Here is a 19,634-nt window from a genome sequence, read left to right on the forward strand (position 1 = left end):
TTTTATGCGTAACAGGACAGGCAATTTTCTGAAGTGCATTGGGATTATTTCTCTATGCATAATGGAAACTTATAAAAAGTAATTATCTTCAGAAGAAAATGTTCAGTTGCTAGGAACACTACCATGTGGATTCTTGCATGCCTTAGGAATCCTGAAAGAGCAAAGATGATGGTGTGTATATGACTTTGTTTCCTTCCAAAGCTAACCTAGTGCACTAAAAGGGAACTTCCTCCTTCTGGTTTATCCCTTGAGGGCAAAGCTTTATTTCCCCTTTCCTATTTGATTGTTACTAATCTAGAATGCAACTGATTTTATATGGAAACATTTGCTTGTCCCAAGCAGAGTAACTTCACAAACTCTAAGCTCCATAAACATCTGGGGCATCCATTGTTTCTAATGAAGAGTGGACACTTGCCACCTGGGCCATGCTCCCATTCCCTCTCTTTTTTCGGGTTCCTAAGAGGACCATCTCTATCTGGATTCCATAAGGACTGTTTCTATCTGGATTCCATAACATCTTTCCTTGTTTTCAGGCTTTATCTTTCGTGGAGTGTTCCCGGGATTCAGGATCTGAGCTGAAAATCTATATGCAGAAAGTTGGCTGAGAGTTATTGTTGGTGTCAGTGAGTAGGGAGTAAAAGAACTAGGATTAGTCAGTGGCAGTGGTAGGGAAAACTGTGTCAGAATCAGGGGAATTTGGGAAAAGGCACTTCAGACTAATCTCACTCTATTACTCAGTATTATCAAATGTTACTTGACGTGAGTTTCCTGCCCCCCCACTCTAAGAACGTGGCATGGCCCTGTATGAGGAGGTCACCAAAAGGGCAATTTCTAGAGAGACATTACTTTGTACTGAGTGCCACAGTCATAGAAGGGATGATGTGGGAGATACACCACAGCAGTTATGACTGCAGATGTTGTTCTGTCTCTTCCTGCTCCTCTTTTGAAGTCTCATAAACTCATCTAGCAGAGCCTTTGCAGACTTGGCCTTGTCTAAAATGAACTTGAGAAAATGATCTAGATGGCATTGCTCTGGTCATCTGAGTAGATCCTAGTTTCTTCTACTGACTTGCCAAAGCTTACATTTTTGAAAGTCTAACCATGAATTGTGGGAGACACGAGAGTAATTACACATAATGATAAGTTGCTCTGACTCTTATAGAAAAGGCATTGCATAAATTCTCAGTGGTTATAGTCTTTATGGTACCATAGAGGAATAAATAAAGCAGGGCATCATCTAAATTCTGATCAATACCAAGAGGAACAGGAGCCTAGACATGAGAAGGGCGTGTAACAGGTTTAAAGTTCCTATTATTTTGAGTCAAGTTCTAAATCTGGAGACAATCCAGAAAACTTACTGTCTGGAGTTTAGTCTCCAAATAAGCCCCTTTTTCTATTAGATATAAACTTCAGGAAAGACCCTTTGCAACTTAGAGTTAATTTCTGCCTTGTCAAAGCTTCTGGTGACAAAATTATTAGACTGCCTCACCAGAAGTCTCGAACATTTGATGTTTTTTCTCCTACAAAAGCACACATGGTTTAGCCAGTAGTAAAAATAATTGTATTCTGAGTTTTGGTGGGCCTGGTTAAACTACAGGTGGATTTTAAAGATGCCTCTCTCACACCTAAAACTGTATGAAGCTTTTTGTGTTCACTTTACTTCACAGGTGGACAGGGAGTCCCAAAGATCAATACATTTGGGGGAGAATCTATAATTTCCTGCTTATCTAAAATTAGAAATATGTGAACCTCTAAAGTAATATAGAATGGAAAATTAGGAAGGCTACCATCTTCCTGTGTACCATGTACCTGGGGCAAAGCCTTGTTTCCAGTTCCACATGTACTGAAGATGCCATGTTAAAAATCTCCGGTAGGAATAAAAGCCTGCTGAGTTTGGTGAGGACTCCAGGAAAACATGTCCTCATGCTCTACTAACAACAGACAATGCCTGCCTGCTTTCTTCTCACCCAAGGCATCTGTTTTCCCTCTGGAGAAGTGCCTTAGATGAGTGAAGATGAAATGGTGTGGGGAAAAGTCAGGAATTAACCAGGAGCATTTTAAACATGATTCTTTTTAAGTCTGTGGTATAGTGACCACCACAAAGGGTGGCCTGTATGTTGAAACATTTGATTTGAGTGTACATTGTGTCCAGGCTAGGCAGGCAGTCTAGAGATGGGTTCTACAATTCTCATTAGAGATGGTCTCTCTCTCAATCTTAACTCTTCTTCAGTGGACAGTGATTAGGGTTAAATTTGGGAGTTCATATATAGTCATTGAATAAAATGCAGCAGTGTTGTCTCTCTGTCTCCCTCTGTTTCTCTCTGTCTCTCCCTCTCATCAACATCTACCCTCTCACCTGTTATAAACCTGTCTCAGTCTTTTCTCTGTCTTGCTCTACCATCTCTCTCTTCACTCTTCATCATCCGTCTATTGAATTCATGTATCATCTATCTTCTAGCCTATCCGTCATTGTCATATCTGTCTGTGTATCTGCTTTGTTTTCTCTTTGTTTCAAATTTCTTTGTGACAAATTCTCTTGATATTCCTCTACCTTGAAAGTGTTATTTAGACTTCAGAATTGTTTGCATTTCTGAAAGATGCCATCTTCTTTCTGGAATTTAGCTGTAGCTCTTCATCCTTACAAGAGCCAAGTTCAATTAGTTTTATGGTGCTTGTGCACGACTTGGAATCTATGCAGAATCTATCAAGAACTCAAATATTGACAGTGTCTATGGAACCTAAACATGGAGAACCAATTTACATTCCCATGAGTCAATTTATAAAAGCACATGGAATATTTTTGGACTGTACATTTTTTTTTGTTTTGTTTTTCAAGACAGGGTTTCTCTGTGTAGCTTTGTACCTTTTCTGGAACTCACTTTGGAGACCAGGCTGGCCTCAAACTCACAGAGACCCACCTGCCTCTACCTCCCGAGTGCTGGGATTAAAGGTGTGCACCACCACTGCCCAGCCATGGATTGTACAGTACATTTTAGAAGAGCATAATTTTCTGTATACTAAAATATAATATATATAAATATAATATAATATATATATATTATATATATAAAACTTTAAATTTTTATTCTTTCTGTTTTTGTTCCTATTGTACAAAACTGGATAAGGTATATTTCTTTGGGGGGAATAAGAATGGTTGAACATGGAGTCGTTAATGTTCATAGGTATTATCTTGTCTGCTTTTGTTTGATTTCACCTAATCTATCTAATATCCATGTGATATGAGTAATATCTCTATTGCTAGCTGTGGGAATGAGGGATCCCAGCTTCAGACAGAGGTAGATTGCTTATGCTTATATAGCTAGCAAAGATATGTCCAAGAGGCAAACATAGGGCATTTGCCAGGTTCTCTGGCTCTGTCTTTTTCTCTCTGTCTCTTTCTGTCTCTGTCTCTGTCTGTCTCTGTCTCTGTCTCTCTCTCTCTCTCTCTCTCTCTCTCTCTCTCTCTCTCTCTCTCTCTCCAAAGAGTCAATCTTGATTTCTCCTTATGTGAACTCAGGTTGATAATGCACATATGTGGAGATTCAGGCTGATTTCTGCTCCTGAGATACAAATAGTTGTGAGATAAAACATATGCTTTTTATGCTTCTAGTTGCTGCTGTGAGATAATCTCAAGATAGAGAATTAAACTCACCAATCTTCCCTGCATCTCTGAGGGGAAATGCCTAAGACACAGCCACCCATGAGCTGATCAAATCTGTTTTTCTGCTTCTCTAACCCAACAGTTCTGTAGCTTGTGTGCCCCTTAAAAGTCTCACCTGTGGTTTTCCTGCTTCAGCTGTGGCCTGGAAGTCCTGCTGTAACCTCTCCCTACAGAACATGACACAGAGGCACTGCCATTAGAACAGGCTTGAAGCTTCATGGTGATTTGGTATTCCAGCTGCCACAGAACAGAAGTCTATGTTGTCAAGAGATGCAACTACATAAGAAGGTTTGGGTATGGACCCTCAGGACAGAAAAGCCCACACCCACCATAAATCCTGCCACTGCTACCTAGTTTGGAATGGGTGGAAGACTGAGGTGCCCTGTGTTTTGCTGAAGCCACCTCACTCCTCAGTTCTGAGGGCTTCTTGTTTCTGGCTCAGGAAATGAGCTGTCTTCCAGTCTCAGGTCTCTGTTGTGGTACATGGAAAGGAAGAGGCTATGGGGAGGTCCCAGGAGGCTTTGATGTCGTTTGCTACTGGGGTCAAGTGCTTTGAGCTAGACTCTTGGTTTCCTTCGGATGGTTTTATGTCTAGCCCTTGGCCATCCAAGGATAGAGGACTTCATTTTCATTTTAGAAGCTGTAACCTATGTGACTGGATGTTTTTGAAGTTATAAAGGAATATTTATTACTTCAAAGAAGGGAAATGAAAAGAGAGTAGGGGAGACACTGTGGAAAGAGAGTGAACCTGGAATTTCCCACAAAGGTGGGAAGGACGAAGGGAGAGCTGTGCTGCCTTGACCACTGAGAATCGTAAACTCGCTCTAATTAAGGCAGCAGCGCTAGGGAACACTATAAGCAAGCTGCCAGGAATTGGGAAACCCGAGTCTGTCCACAAAAAAGAGTTCTTGTTAAAATGGAAAACATGTTTTTAGTCTTCTCCCCACTACAGAGGAGGGCCCTGCAATTAGATGTGCTGTGTTCTATGCTGGAACTACATCATGAAAAAGCCACAACAGTCATCCCTGAAGACATACATACAAGTAACATTACACAGACTGAGCAGGTGGTACACACACACACACATATAGATGTAGATATATAAAACAATGACTAGGATGCTATTATAGAATCTGACATATATATGTATGTATGTGTATATGCCAGCATATATATATGTGTGTGTGTATATATACATACATACACACACATATATATATATATATATATATATATATATATATATATATATATATGAAAAAAGAGGCCATTAATTTGAAAAATAGCTAGGAGGAGCATATGAGAATATTTGGAGGGAGAAAAGAAAAGGGAGAATTCATGTATAGTATTGATAATATAATCTCAAAAATTAAAATTAATATTTTTAAATGCACACCTCCTAATCTTTCTAATCTTTTCAAGAAGTTCCATTCTCCGGTAAATAAGCATTCTAATATATGAGCCTATGGTGCCATTCTCATTCAAACCACCACAGCCTCTCTCCAAAGTCACAGTTTACCTGGTAAATGAGAAGTTCTGAGGAAGGAGGTAGGAGGCAGGGAGCCTAGAGAATAACTAGGGATACCTAGTCTCATCTTGGGACAGAGCAGAAGAAATTGGCTTGTTTACTGATGCTGGGTCATTGGTCATCTTGTCTACTTCTCTCACTTTAGTGTAGAAGGGGTATTGATTAGTATATAGAGGATTATTATCTCTACCAATGCTTTCTTGAGAAATTTAAAAAGACAGCTCCAAGCCGGGCATGGTGTTTCGTGCATGTAACTCCAGTATTTGAATTGTGGAAGCAAGACAATCCGGAGTTCAATATCACCCTTGGGTAAACAGTGAATTTCAGTGTGGCCTGATCTACATGACAACCTCTCTCAAAGTTTGTGGGTCTCCTGGCAATGGGACCAAGACTTATCCTGGGTACACAAACTGGCTTTTTAGACCCCATTCCCTATGGTGCAATGCCTTACTCATCCTTGATGCAGGAGGGAGGGTCTAGGTCTAGCCTCAACTTGGTATAACAGCCTGTGTTGACTACCCAATAGAGGCCTTACCCTCTATGAGGAGGGATGGGGGGAGGTGGGGGGAGTTGAAGAAGAGGAGGGAGGGGTAATAGGTTGGTATGTAAAAGGAAAGAAAATCTTTTTTTAATAAAAAAAAGAACTGAAAAAATAGAATTAAGTTGTTAAAAATGATCAGATTTTGAGTTTTTACTGAAAGGAGCACATTCAGCATGTTACAGAAAGCATCCATAATATAAAATAAAAACTGTTTCAGGCATACACAAGATGAAGTAGTAATTTTTTTACATGTTAAATGTCAGAAATAAAGAATAAAATCAAAAACAAACAAGCAAAAACAAGTTGTAGTGAATAAAATAGTGATCCTACCAGTTTGGAGAAAGGATGCTCAGCAGCTACCTATGATCTTCTGTCTCCGCCACCTCATCATGCTGTCACCTTGGATGCTGCTGTGCTTACTCCATGTTTTCCATTGCAGAGGAGAACAAAGTTCTTACTTTCAAAGAAGAGAGAAGACAGACACATGCCTCGATTGTCTGTGAAAATAATTGCTCCTACTGTGTGTGCTTGTACCTAGGTGTGTTTCGATAGACCAGGAGTGGCAGTGGCACTTTTTCTTTTCTTGGCATCTGATGGCCTGGCCCCTGGGGAGCATCAGTGGCCAACAGTGACCCTCTACCTGGTTGATACCAGTGGGAGCAACCACTCTCTTGGTGAGTTGAGAATTACTTCTTTAGAGCTACTAGGAGTTATTTCAATAGATTGAGGAGTCAGTTAGTTGGATGTTGACCTCTGAAAATGTTTGTGGTCTTGCATGTTGCATAGCTATAGAGAAGATAAACAGGTGCTATGGGGTTCTAACTTAATGGCTCAGAATAGTGTTCACGACCTTATTTCTCCTCAGGAACTTATGAACTGTCATGTCATCATAATCCACTGGTTATCAATGTGAGCCTTCAGGCGAATGTCTACCCCCACCACACTTCTTCCATGCTGCTGAATTTTTCATCCCCATTGGTGGGCATCTCAGCAGTGGCTCTAAGGACATCCTCCCACACCAGTTCTTCAGCTCCCAGAAACTGCATTTCAGAGAAAAATCATCAGAGACACAGGTACAGAGCTAATTTCCCCGTCTCCCACCTCCACTGTGACTATAACGTACTGCTACTATTTAGGCTCATAGTGTTATACAGTGGCTGCTTAATCATTAACTGAAAAGACAGATTTAAGAACTGCCAAAAAGTCTGTTGCATGAATCCTAAATGGTCTTATAATAAAAACCTGGAGCCAGATATTGGGGTAAATGCTGAAAGATTAGCGAAAACAAGCCACAGACACTTCTCACGTCTACCGAATCCTCAGGCTGAAAGGAAGGCGAGATCCTGTCTTTAAGAATCCTTAGACTGAATGCTCCTGAGTCCTCAGCTGAAAGGGCGTCTAGTTCCTGTGTCCTCATGCCTTATATGCCCAGCCATTTCCCTCCTATCTCAACCTTCCTAGTGCTGGGATTGATGGTGTGTGTTCTTCCCAAATACTGGGATTAAAGGTGTGTGCCACCATTGCCTAGATCTGTTTCTCTCCAAGACTGGACCAATCTTATGTAGCCCAATGTGGTCTTGAACTCACAGAGATCCAGATGGATCTCTGTCTCCTAAGTGCTGCAATTAAAGGTGTATGCCACCACTGCCTGACCTCTATGTTTAACTCTGTGCCTGCCTCTGTCCTCTGGTCTTCGGGCGAATTTTGTTAGAGTACAACACCATATCACCACAGAAGTCCTAAGAATCAAGCAAAGACTAACACATAGAAATCAAATTTGGGTTTTTCAGATATTTGTTTCTTTCCTTTGTTGAGTATAATTTTTTGGGGTAAATATTTAACATCTTCACGAGGTCTTAACATCTTTTTTACATATAAAGTCATTGACTTCAAATCAACATTGTTAAATGAACTGCCAAAAGTTTTGTGCCAAAAACTCAATGTTCCCTAAGCAATCTATATTTATCCACTTGTTCCCACCTGGAAAGTGTATTCAGCAAATCTAAGAATTACTTCCTAAGGCGGCATGTCACATAATCATTTGGGGTCACATATGGACATTGGGAATCTATTAGCTCCATGTGCCTTTCTGCGGACATTTGTGATTTTCATCATCTGGAGAGATGAGGGCCTCTGGATTCCTTACAGAAGCTAGAAGAAGGCTTATACTTCAAAGTATTCCTATCTCTACTTTTGGAGGTAGGGGACACTGAATTAAACAATCTGTGATGCAGTCAGGATAGAATGATTCTATCAATGGTCTAATAGATTAGTAGTACCAAAGGGTAACAGATTCATTTCCTTAGAGAGGGAAGTGGGACCACCTGCTAGGTGACCAGAACCTAATCACAAAAGCTGGGGTTCCAAGCAATGTCCCATCATCTTGTACAGAACCTGTAATGAAGGTTAGCCCCTGGGTCAGGGCAAACCCAAACACCAAGTTCTTAGCACAAAGGAGATTTATTACCCCCTCCTCCCCAGGATGGTGTCGGGTGTGTGTGTGAGAGGGGGTGTGTGCAAACAGGGTAAGGAAGATGCAAAGGCCAACAGTAAGCAGCAGCAGCAGCAGGATAGAGCTGCAAGTGTTTGTTTGTTTGTTTTTCCAGGAGTGGGTTTTTAAAGAGAAAAGGGAGAAGTCTGTGCTAGAGTGAGTTGGCAAATCCTTATTGGACATGCCAGCCAAATAATGAAAGTTGATTGTTGGATCTCAGTGTTTTGTCTCAGGAATAAGTCAGTGACCAAATAAAGGAATGGACCTTGGGGCCTAGCTTTAAGAATGTAATCTAAAGGCTTTTAGCAAGGGAAAGAAGGGTAAAAGGCAAAACCTGTTGGTGCCCCATTTGCCATGCTTGGGCCTGTGTTTGATTATCTACTAATAGATAATACTATATGTAGTCAGACGTTTCTCTCCCACCTGACAGTTCCTAAATAAACACACTGAAGCTAATAGTAATTCCAAATGCTCAGCCAGTAGCTCAGGCTTATTACAAACTATCTCTTACAACTTAAATTAACTCATTTCTATTAATCTATGTATTTCCACATGGCTCCTTGCTTTACCTGTCCTCCAGCTTGCTTGTTCCTTCTGAGTCTCCTGGCAACTCCTCTGACTCCACCCTTCCTCTACTAAGCATTCTCCTAGTCTGGCTCATGCTCAATCCTTTCCTGCCCAGCTATTGACAAATCAGCTTCTTATTAGCCAATGAGAGTAATACATATTCATAGTGTACAAAAAGATTGTTCCACAACAAATATACTGTTTTTCTACTGCTGTATAGCAAGCCATACCAAAATGTAGTGATTCAACATTTTGATATGACATGGTTTCTGTGGATGATAAGTCTAGTTGTACTTCAGAGAGATGCTTTAAGCTTAGGCTCTCTTATAAGAGTGTGATTGAGCTTTTGGCCAAGGCTACAGTTACCTGAAGGTTCAAAGGAAGTTGGGGAATTCACTTCAAAGTCCATTACTATGATGACTGGTAGCCTCAGAAGATATACCCCCAATGGATATGAACAGTGGGCAGTCTTGTGTAAGTGTTACTCAGTTTGCTGCATGTAAGACACTTCATAAACTGTTTGAGTGTCTTAGACATGTTAGCTAATGATCCAAGAGAAAAAGAGGCCCAGAGATAATGACTACTTCTAAAATTTCCTAAGAGAAAGCCACAATTTTTACAACCTAATGTTGGGAGTGACAGCTCACTACTTCTAACTTACTTTATTCACTAAAACTTAGTCAACTAGTCTAGCTGGTAATCAGGGAGAGGGTCTGTATAAATGTCACAGATCCATGGGGACATCTGAGAGGCTATGTATTACTTGCAGTGATTGTGGCTTGTGTTAATTGAGCATTAACTAGACTCTAGGTATTGTGTTAAGTGTCAGGAAGCATAACACAGTGAGAGACAATCTGGATATTGGAAATTGTATCATTAGCTAGCTCATTCATGATTTCTATGTCTTCTTAATGAGAAGATGCCTTCAAACCGTAACACAAAATGCATACTCTTAAAATATCATAGTCTTTCATAATCATCACATCTTTCTCGTACATTTTCAAATTATTTTCTGTCTTGGCTCTTTGTCTGGCCTTAAGCTAGACAGCATTTTTCTCAGGTCCTTGAATCATGTGTTCTCAAGAGTCTGTGCACATACTGTTCCTACTCTTTTGAATGCTGCCCAGTCCTTGTCATTTCAAACCTCGTCATCAGGATGCCCATCCTGTGAAGCTCTGCCAAATTTCTTCATTGTTTCTATAGGTCATAATATATAACACAAGCTGGACCAAGGTGACTACTGAATTGTGTGGTAATAATTTGTTTACTGGGTGTTCTTTCACATCGAACTCTGGCCTCCCTGCAGTGAAAGTCCTACTGAGTATTTGTTAGTTCCTAGCAGAGGACCTGATACATAGTAGGTCTGAGAAACTTATGCTACGCAGCAGTTTGTTTTTAATGCTCTGCGGAACAGAATTGAACAAGAAAAGCAACAAAGCAGAAGTTACAGCCTCTGTAAACATGAAGGACCAGACTTGCCCTCAGCATCATAGCTGTGAAAGTTCAGGAAGGAAGTTAATTAATTGTGATCACTGAGGCTAGTTCTCCATGTATTTTCATGTGGCACTGTGAGAAAAACAAGTTTTATATGCGTGCATGCAAGCCAGTGGAAATAGGATATGATTCTCCAGTTTACACTGAGTACATCTGGAATGCATAAACATTTCCAAACCACATGTGACTGACAGGAGCCATGAAAATTGGCTTTTCCTTCACAGTCAGTACAATATAGTCAATTTTTATACACAGGAAACCTAAAGAGTCTCATGTATTTTTATCATGAATATATTTTAAATGTGAATTCTTATGCACTTATAAAATCGAAGTCTTTGGTGGCAGTATTACATCAATCATTGTTGTATGTGTAGATAGCCCATAACATGAAAACCTCAAATTCTAAGTATCATGTAAGGAATTTCTGGATATCTTCTTCTTACTTCTTATGACCTAAATTCCATTAATACTTACATGCATAAGAGAGAGCTGAGAGATGCCTAGTAATATAAGATATGTTATCCATTTTTGTATTTAACTATTAATGACCCACAACCTGTCTCTCCTATAACACTATAACTTTATTCAACTCGATTGATGCATAGAATCTCAGCAGAAAGCCAAACAAAGTCTGGCTCAATGGTGACATTTAGTGTTCTTTCTTTGTACAAAGTAATCTTTTTCTGTGCATCCCACTGAAATACCAACAGTACAGAAAAACAAAAGCAAAAACAAAACCATAAAAACTCTTATCAAAATGAAAACTCAAGTTTAGCAGTGAGACTCTAATTGCAAAATGTGCAGTGGAGTTAAATTAAGAAACATCATTGAAAAGCAAAGCATATTCTTTTTACATTCTTAAAGAATCAACAAGAGGGTGGATGTGGAATGTAGTCTACCTAGAATAGTGCTGTTCTAGCATCAATGAGTCCAAGTTTTATCCCTAGCACTGTATATGCAAGGCATGGTAGCACAGACCTATAATCCCAGCAGTGGGAAAGTGGAGGCAGAAGAATGAATATTTGAAATGAAGACATATGGACCACTTTTTTTTCTAGGTGAACAGTTATACTCTTTATTTAGAGTAGAGGTCAAGGTCATAGACAAAGCTGGGTAAAGACCCCAAAGTTTTAGGGTCGGATCATGTTAAGTCTGTCATGTCTACCAGGCACCCAAGTTTAAAAAAATCCACTATAAAGCTGTCTATATAATTCTAGGTTGAGGTAAAACCTAGTATAAATCCAATGAAGAATTAAAGCATTGGGAATGCTTTAGATAATGCAAAGGTTTAGAAGGCAAAGAAGGAAGGAAGGAAGGAAGGAAGGAAGGAAGGAAGGTGCAAGGGTCAGGGAGGGAGTACCAGTTGACTCGATGTCTCTTAGTCTCATTTCACCTTGTGATGGCTTTCCAGATTCTGACGCTTCCATCCTACTCTACACATCAGGAGCCCATAAGTCTTGAAGCTTAGCTACAGCCTTCTTTGTTTGGGCCATGACCGTCAGTAAGCACTCAGACTGTTCTTGTTCTCACACTCTTCCCAACTCTCTTTACTTTAGAGAAAAGTCTCAGGTAGCCTATCACATGCATAGGAATCAGATGGACCCCAACAGTCTTTGGATTGTGTCAATAACTATGGGAAACAAAACCATCTTTTTGTTCATATAAAGGGATTTGGCATTGACATGCTGTCTATGTGAGTGGATTAAAATGTCAAAGATCAAGACTTTGGAAATTCACAAGGTGAGCACTAGGAGAATTTATCAATAGCTAGGAATTGCTGTTGAGCATGGCACTTCTACAGTGGTCATTTGTTCTTCTAGTAACCTGGATACAGTAGAAAAATTGATTGCAACCCCTTGGATCCTGCATGACAGCATATCCACAGGATCCCCAATGCTGAACTTCTGGAGATAAACATACCACCCCATTTCCCAAGACATGGGTTGACATTGATGGCAGCTTGAAAGTCCTGACTGTTTATCTCTCTGCAGCCTTTGTACTCTCCCTTCAGCTTGCCTGGGTTCTCTCTGTCTTCTTGTCCTACATTAGGTGAGAAGTTAGTACAAATCTTCCAAACAACTGCCCTTCTCTCTGTTTTCCTTGACTTCCAGCAGTATTTGCACTCTCTAATTGGATGTTTCATAATTAGGTGTGTGGCTTCTTAGGACCGTTTGGTCTTTGTTAAGCCCCTACCTCCTGCCAAACCTTTTGCTTCTTCTGCTTTTGGCTTTGAAATCTACTTTGTCTGGAATTAAAATTTCCGTTCCTGTTTTCATTTTGTTTGCATTTGTTTGATAAATATTTGTCTCTCTTTCATTTTCAACCTTTCTTTATCTTCACTGCCAATAAGCCCAGGGCTCATTGCTTCATTGTACTGTTTATAAAGACAGTAGTACCATGTCAAAGCATGCCAAGATTTTATTCTGAAAAATCATCTGCTGAACTTAAGTCTCTAGTTGCTTAGGATGCTATAGAGTTTTGCCTTCAGACCATTTATCCCCAGCATTCAAAGGCTTTGGCCAGTGGTTTAGTGCCTCCATTTACTCTGATGTGTTTGAACTTCCCTACCTGGAGTTTTGACCTGAGTAAGTAGAGGGCAGTGTTGATGTGGATGATGGGCAAAGAACTGATCTCTGATGAAGAGAAAGCAGCACTCAGTTATCTGGTCTTTAGGGCAGGGCAGGTAAGAAAGAAAAGATGACTTGTTTAACTCTTTTACCTTTTCTTGTCTGTTTTATATGTTTTTGTGGCACTTGGCATTGAACCAGAGCCTAGCTCATGCTAAGCAAGTGACCTGCCACTGAGCTGTATCTTTAGGTCTCTTCACCTCTTTCAGTAGGGAGGAAAATGCAAAAGAATGAAGACATGTCTGTTTTTTTTCTTTTAGTCTAGTTCTTATCCACCTCTACACTAAAAAACAAAACAATAAAACAAGGAATATATGCTTTGACTGACAATGATGTTTCTGAATTGAATTCCAGTTCATTCTTAACCAAGAAGAAATGCCCGATGATTCTGGTTTTCTTTGGTGTCATCAACCCAACTTTTACATTTTCCTGTATTGTTGATATTTCAGCAGGAAGCTGACAAATGCATTATAGTATCTTGTTGCATAACTGAAAGCAGTATTGGTAGAGTTTGTAGGACATGGTGACTCCAAGTGGGAGCAGCACAGGTGGAGTCTGTCTCAGCATTCCCCACCTTTATTTTTATTTTTGTCATTATCATCCTTGAAGGTATGGTGGTTACCAAATCTGTTGATTCTCCTCTCTATATCTACTCTCATTGCTTAAACTGTAAAATCACATCTGGATTTTGTTGGTATTTATCTTTTGCCAATTAGCACCATGTTTTTTGAGTGTACGAGGAAGGGGTTTCTCCTTCTGAGTTCACTGTGCCTCTTTTCTTTTGCTGTTGTGACATGCCTTGTCACAGTTGCCGAGGATTCCTACATACAGCATCCACTTAGGTCCTTAAAACACTGATTTGGGTTGATGTTTTACCACAGTGAAGGCTTGGTATACTGTAATGCCATTTCGTGCCATGGAGTATATATTAGTTACTTACCGGTTATTGTGATAAAACACCATGGACAAGGAAAAAAGAACTGAGGGTTTTTCATTGGCTTATGGTTCCAGAGGGATAAAAGTCTATGATGATGAGCCAGGCTGTGGTGGAGCATGCTTTTAATCCCAGCACTTGGGAGGCAGAGGCAGGATTATCTCTGTGAGGCCAGCCTGGGCTACAGAGTGAGTTGGAAGACAGGCACCAAAGCTACACAGAGAAACCTTGTCTCAAAAAACCAAAAAAAAAAAAAAAGTCTATGATGATGGATTGGAAGCATAGCAACAAGTGGCAGTCATGGCAACAAGACCAGGATGCTGGGAGCTCACATCTTGGACCATAAGCATGAAATAAAAGAATGAACTACAAGTGGTATGAGTCTTTAAACTCTCAACACCCATTCCCAATGGCATACTTCCTTCAACAAGACCATACTTTCTTAACTTCCCCAAGCACTGTCACCAATAGGGGACCAAGTGTTCAAATGCAGGAACCTATGTGCTATGTGGGACATCAGCATTCACACCATCACACTGCATTCCCATTAACAAGGCGCTCAGCACAGCACTGAAGCCTGGGGGACAATGAAGCCAATCCCTAAGTTGCATCTTTGTGAATCTGTCTTCTAGTGCTGTGACTGGTATCATTCTGTGTCAGTTAGGGTCCATCCAGGATGTAGTAATCCAAACAGGGACTGTTTAACATAGTTACTAACCCCTGAGGGATAAGAAGAACTCTGGGTAAATGGAGCAATTTTATGACTGGTGGCAGGGTATCCAAGGAAGTAGTAACAAGTTTGGGAAAGGGTCCCTATTCAAAGCTAAGATTGGCTTCTTGTGGCAGAAGATAGAGCTGGAGTACAAAGGATTCAGAGAAGCTGGCTAAAATTCTACAGGATAGATCTGGCAACCAGGAACTTCCCTATATTACACACTAGTATTGGGGAAGGCAGGTGGGTTGTTTTTTTTTGTTTGTTTGTTTTGTTTTTGTTTTCTTTTGTTTTGTTTTTTTAGCCAAACTGCAACCTGAGGACTTACTAAGAGTTGTTGGAAAGGTAACATCAAGATTGTTTTGAAATTCTGGAAGGCCACCCCGAGAAATGACAGATCTTGGTGGGAAAAAACCCACTGGGGTCCATGGAATGTTGTAGGAAGCTAGCTGAGGTGTACAGAGTATTACTGTAGCTTCCTGTGTGTCGAGCATTCTGGGTTGTCCCACACATTGCTACTCATAGAGCACAGTGGGATTAGAGAGAGGATATCATACAGTAGGGAAGAGGTGCGTCCCTTCATCCTGCACTATGTTTTAGTGTTCTCTGCTGAAGTAAACATCATGTCATGCTTGCTAGGAAAAGAGAATATTCACAGTCCAGGCCTAGTATCACAAAGTAGAGCAATGAAGCATGGATTTGCAATTGAGCAGGGATACAGTAACAACTGGCAGAAAAGGGCATGTCAAAGAACCACAAAAACAACAAACAAAAAGCAAAACAAACAAATGGAAAAAAACTGACTCTCTACATTTTTTTGAGAAATACTTCCCTTTAGGTTCCTGACTTTAATATGATGACCATTTTCAATGCAACTTCTAAGTAGATTGAGCTAACTAGAAGCATATATTTTAAGCTTTTGATATTTTCATTGTAAATCCAAGAATATAATATACAAAGAATTGAAACCTCATTAGCTTATTTAGTATTAAGAGTACACATTCTAAGACTAGAGGTGGTGGTGCACACCTTTAATCCCAGCACTTGGGAGGCAGAGGCAGATGGATCTCTGAGTTTGAGACCGACCTGGACATCTACAAAGTGAGTTCCCTGATAGCTGAGGCTACCCAGAGAAACAATGTCTCAAAAAAAAGTACACATTCTGAGTGATATAGAAAACAGGTAATAGATAATAACAAAATCATTGTGAGCACTGAGATTTCTCTTAATCTATCACTTATCAAGAGCAAGTATTCTAGTGTAAAACTGAATCAGGTCTTTATTTTTTCAAGTAAATATGCATGTGGGAGCCTGAGTTATTTCTTCTATTTCTTGTCTATCTAGTGTTATGAATGATAGATAATAAGTAATAGATAAACATGTATTTATATTGTAATCCTTTTTTATCATTTTAGAAACTGGAATATTGTTTTGTGTAATAGCTTGGGACTGATATGATGAATGATTGTATATGTGTATATGTATGTCTATTGCCATATTCCAATTAAAAGAGTAACTGTTGCTTCAAGCAACTTTCTGAAAAGCTTAATGTGAATCATTCTGTAAATTGAATTCCTTTTTATGATGGGGTATGTGTGTCTTCATTCTGGGCAATATGCATGTGCATGCATGTGTGAATATACAAAGAGATAGAATAGTCATGTTACAAAATATTTTAGTGGCCAAAAATGTGACAGAAATCATTTTTCCATTGAAAATTGAAGTACATGTCATATGAAGACCTTATTTCAGATCAGCAAAGCGAAGACTAAGATCTATGTAATTCATTTCTAATAAGGAAAGATTTACTGAGAAGAATGACCAATTTTTTCTAATAATTTTCAAGAAAACTGCTGCCCTCCTTCAAAGCATATTTGAATTAGTGTGACTGGAATTCCATGGGCCTCAGAATAATCAAAGAGGACCTGTACTTTGGATGCGTTGAAATAATGGCACATTATTTTGAAGAAGTGGTGTAATGTCAATGATGGCACTATGCAATGGAGGCCACTAAATAGGAGGTCTAAAGATATAAAGGTCCTTTGGGCTTTGTGGGGAGTTATGTGACTGTGTAATCCAGATCAGGGACATTTTACAGGTAACATCCAGGGAACTGAAGGTTCCTGAGAAAAGAGAAGTTTTGACCAGTGCTGTGGGAGGTTCTGTATGGCAAATGTGTTGCTTTGATTGGTTAGTAAATAAAACACTGATTGGCCAGTAGTCAGGCAGGAAGAAGTATAGGCAGGACAAGGAGGAGAAGAATTCTGGGAAGCAGAAGGCTGAGTCAGAGACACTGCCAGTCTCCACCATGACTAGCAGCATGTAAAGATGCCGGTAAGCCACGAGCCATGTGGCAAGGTATAGATTTATAGAAATGGATTGATTTAAGCTGTAAGAACAGTTAGCAAGAAGCCTGGTACAGCCATACAGTTTGTAAGCAATATAAGTCTCTGTGTTTACTTGGTTGGGTCTGAGCGGCTGTGGGACTGGCGGGTGAGAGAGATTTGTCCTGACTGTGGGCCAGGCAGGAAAACTCTAGCTACAAGCCCAAGCCCTATAGCATTCTGGCCCAAGCAAAAAGAACCTACCTTCTTAAAGAAGAAAAAATATGAGGAAGAACGCCCCATTCTTTTTTTTATAAAATGTGCAGGAAATCGAGGAAGAGAAAGTGTAGCTTCAGAAGCCCAGTTTATGTGTGGGGAATGAATATGATCAAAACATTGCTGTCTACAGTATTATGACCATAGTTTATGCTGGTTTATTGGTAACCTCACAGTTTCTGTGAATTAGATGTCTAGACCGTGTCTAGACAACTTCTCTTGGAGGCTATGATGGGGTATCAGCCAGGAATAGGTTCTTATCAGTAGACTTAACAGGGGAAGGTGATACCAGTGTTTCACATAGTTGGCAGCTGATCCCAAAGCACTGTCAGATGGGGGCCTCTGTGTGTTCTACTTCCTTGTCACAAAGTCATCACATGTGGCACCACGTGGGACAGCTCATACTTGGCATCTGTTTCTTCAAAACTAGTGTGAGAAAGTCTCAGTAATAACTATGTGTCAGTAATAAGACCTTAAAGGGCTTGGGAGATGGTCCAGTGTGTAAGAGAGCTTACTTTGCAATCATGAGGACCTGAATTTGAATCCCCAGCACCCATGTAAAATGTCAAGTATGGGTTATGTGCCTGCAACCTCAACATTGTGGGTAGAGACATTGGAGGTAGATCTCAAGAGTCTCTTGGACAGCCAGCCTGGACAAAGTGGCAAGCTTCTGGTTCAGTGAAAGAGTTTGTCTTAAGGCAATAAGGCAGAGAGTACTAGAGGATGACAACCCAAATTAACTCTCACCTACCCATGCACAGGTGTGCAACCTGGACATTCATCATGCAATGCACACACACACACACACACACACACACACACACACACACACAGCCCCCACAGCCCACAGGTATACATACCTGGACATTCATGTCCATACAATGCACACACACACACACACACACACACACACACACACACACATACAAGTGTGCACACCTTGACATTCATGATGCAATGCACACACACAGATGTGCACACCTGGACATTCATCATGCACTGAATACACACACACACACACACACACACACACACACACACACATATACATACTTACAATCACACACACACACACACACAGAAACGGAAACACAGAGAGATGAAGAGACAGGGAGACACAGAGAGGGCCGAGAGAGAGGGGAAGAGAGAGGGAGAGAGGAGGAGGAGAGAAAGGGGAAGAAGGGGAGAGAGGAGAGACAGAGACAGAGACAGAGACAGAGACAGACAGAGAGAGAGAGAGAGAGAGAGAGAGAGAGAGAGAGAGAGAGAGAGAGAGAGAAATCCCAACCATACTGACATCATGCTGACGTAATAACAGAAGTGTCATCTTGTTAGGTGGTTAGAAGACAGTCACTAGTCCCAACAACATCCCTGCTGAGAGGCCTCCACAAGAGCATGGATCCAGAAGGCAGAAACAACACCCATAACAGGGTTAACCTAGGCTATGCAAATATGCTCCTAGGTACTAGAATTGTAAGTATAGAAGTGTTGAGCACCCTGACAGAGCCACATGTGACAGGCATGCGATTTCTGTCTGTTGGACTGTTTAGGTCAAAGGGCTGCGTGAGGTATTAGAATGCAGGAAGAAAAAGAGTAAGCATTTTGGAAGAGCAGTGACTTGAAAGGAGAGTTCTTGCCATACACATTCCCTAGTTGCTGGAGGGTGGGTGGATTGTCTGAGCTGCCCACTCATTGGTACATTTCTATCAACTCTTCTGGCTGATAATAACAGATCTATTTTATAAATGGCCCCTGTCCAGAAATTTATTTACAAGCTCATTTCTCTGTTTCTCAGCCTCCAGAGCCACTTTTCTCTATAGCGTGAATGGGAGTGTTAACATATTCATCAAAGTGAAATTGAATCAGCGATATCAGGCATTCCCCCCACCCCTGGAAAATAATGAAGTTATATAAAAATTCAAACATAGAAAAGCTTTTGGTTATTTTTTAAATTATATCTTTGTTTTTATTCTTTTCATAATGATGGATGAAAGGGTTTCACATTTATGCAAAGAAATCTTTCAGAAAAGGTTAATGTAATGTGCATTGAACTATAAAACTAATTTAAAAATGATTTAACTGTTTAAATAATTGTGCCTTTCAGAAGAGCATTGACAAATATTAAAGGATATTATTTTAGATTAGTTTTAGGTTCACAACAAATTTGAAAAGCATGTACAAAGATTTTCAGTATGTCCCTAGCCCCCACATAGGCATAATATTTCCCGTTGTCCCCAGCTATCATCAGAATAGTCCATTTGTCACAACTGATGAACCCACATTGCTCAGATGCTATAGATTATATTGGGGTTTATTCTCTTGAAAAAATTTAATTAATTTACTCTCTCTGTCTCTGTCTCTCTCTCTCTCTGTGTGTGTGTGTATGTGTGTGTGTGTGTGTGTGTGTGTGTAGTATGTGATTGTATGCAGGCAGGTGCATATGTCTGTTGTGAGTGTTCGGAGGCCAGAGAAGGCCTCC

At 40.3% G+C, this 19,634-nt stretch overlaps 1 protein-coding gene across 1 annotated transcript in view; it reads left to right on the plus strand.

Moving 5' to 3' along the window:
• Pappa2 (pappalysin 2) overlaps positions 1–19,634 on the plus strand; it is a 244,382-nt gene that overhangs the window by 128,770 nt on the left and 95,978 nt on the right. The window contains exons 12-13 of the mRNA XM_059280960.1: positions 6,269–6,404; positions 6,596–6,803. Of these exons, the coding sequence (XP_059136943.1) occupies positions 6,269–6,404; positions 6,596–6,803 (344 nt within the window). The remainder of the gene's footprint in view (positions 1–6,268; positions 6,405–6,595; positions 6,804–19,634) is intronic.

The sequence above is a fragment of the Peromyscus eremicus genome, chromosome 15 (genome assembly GCF_949786415.1).
Source record: "Peromyscus eremicus chromosome 15, PerEre_H2_v1, whole genome shotgun sequence".
NCBI classification, from domain to species: domain Eukaryota; kingdom Metazoa; phylum Chordata; class Mammalia; order Rodentia; family Cricetidae; genus Peromyscus; species Peromyscus eremicus.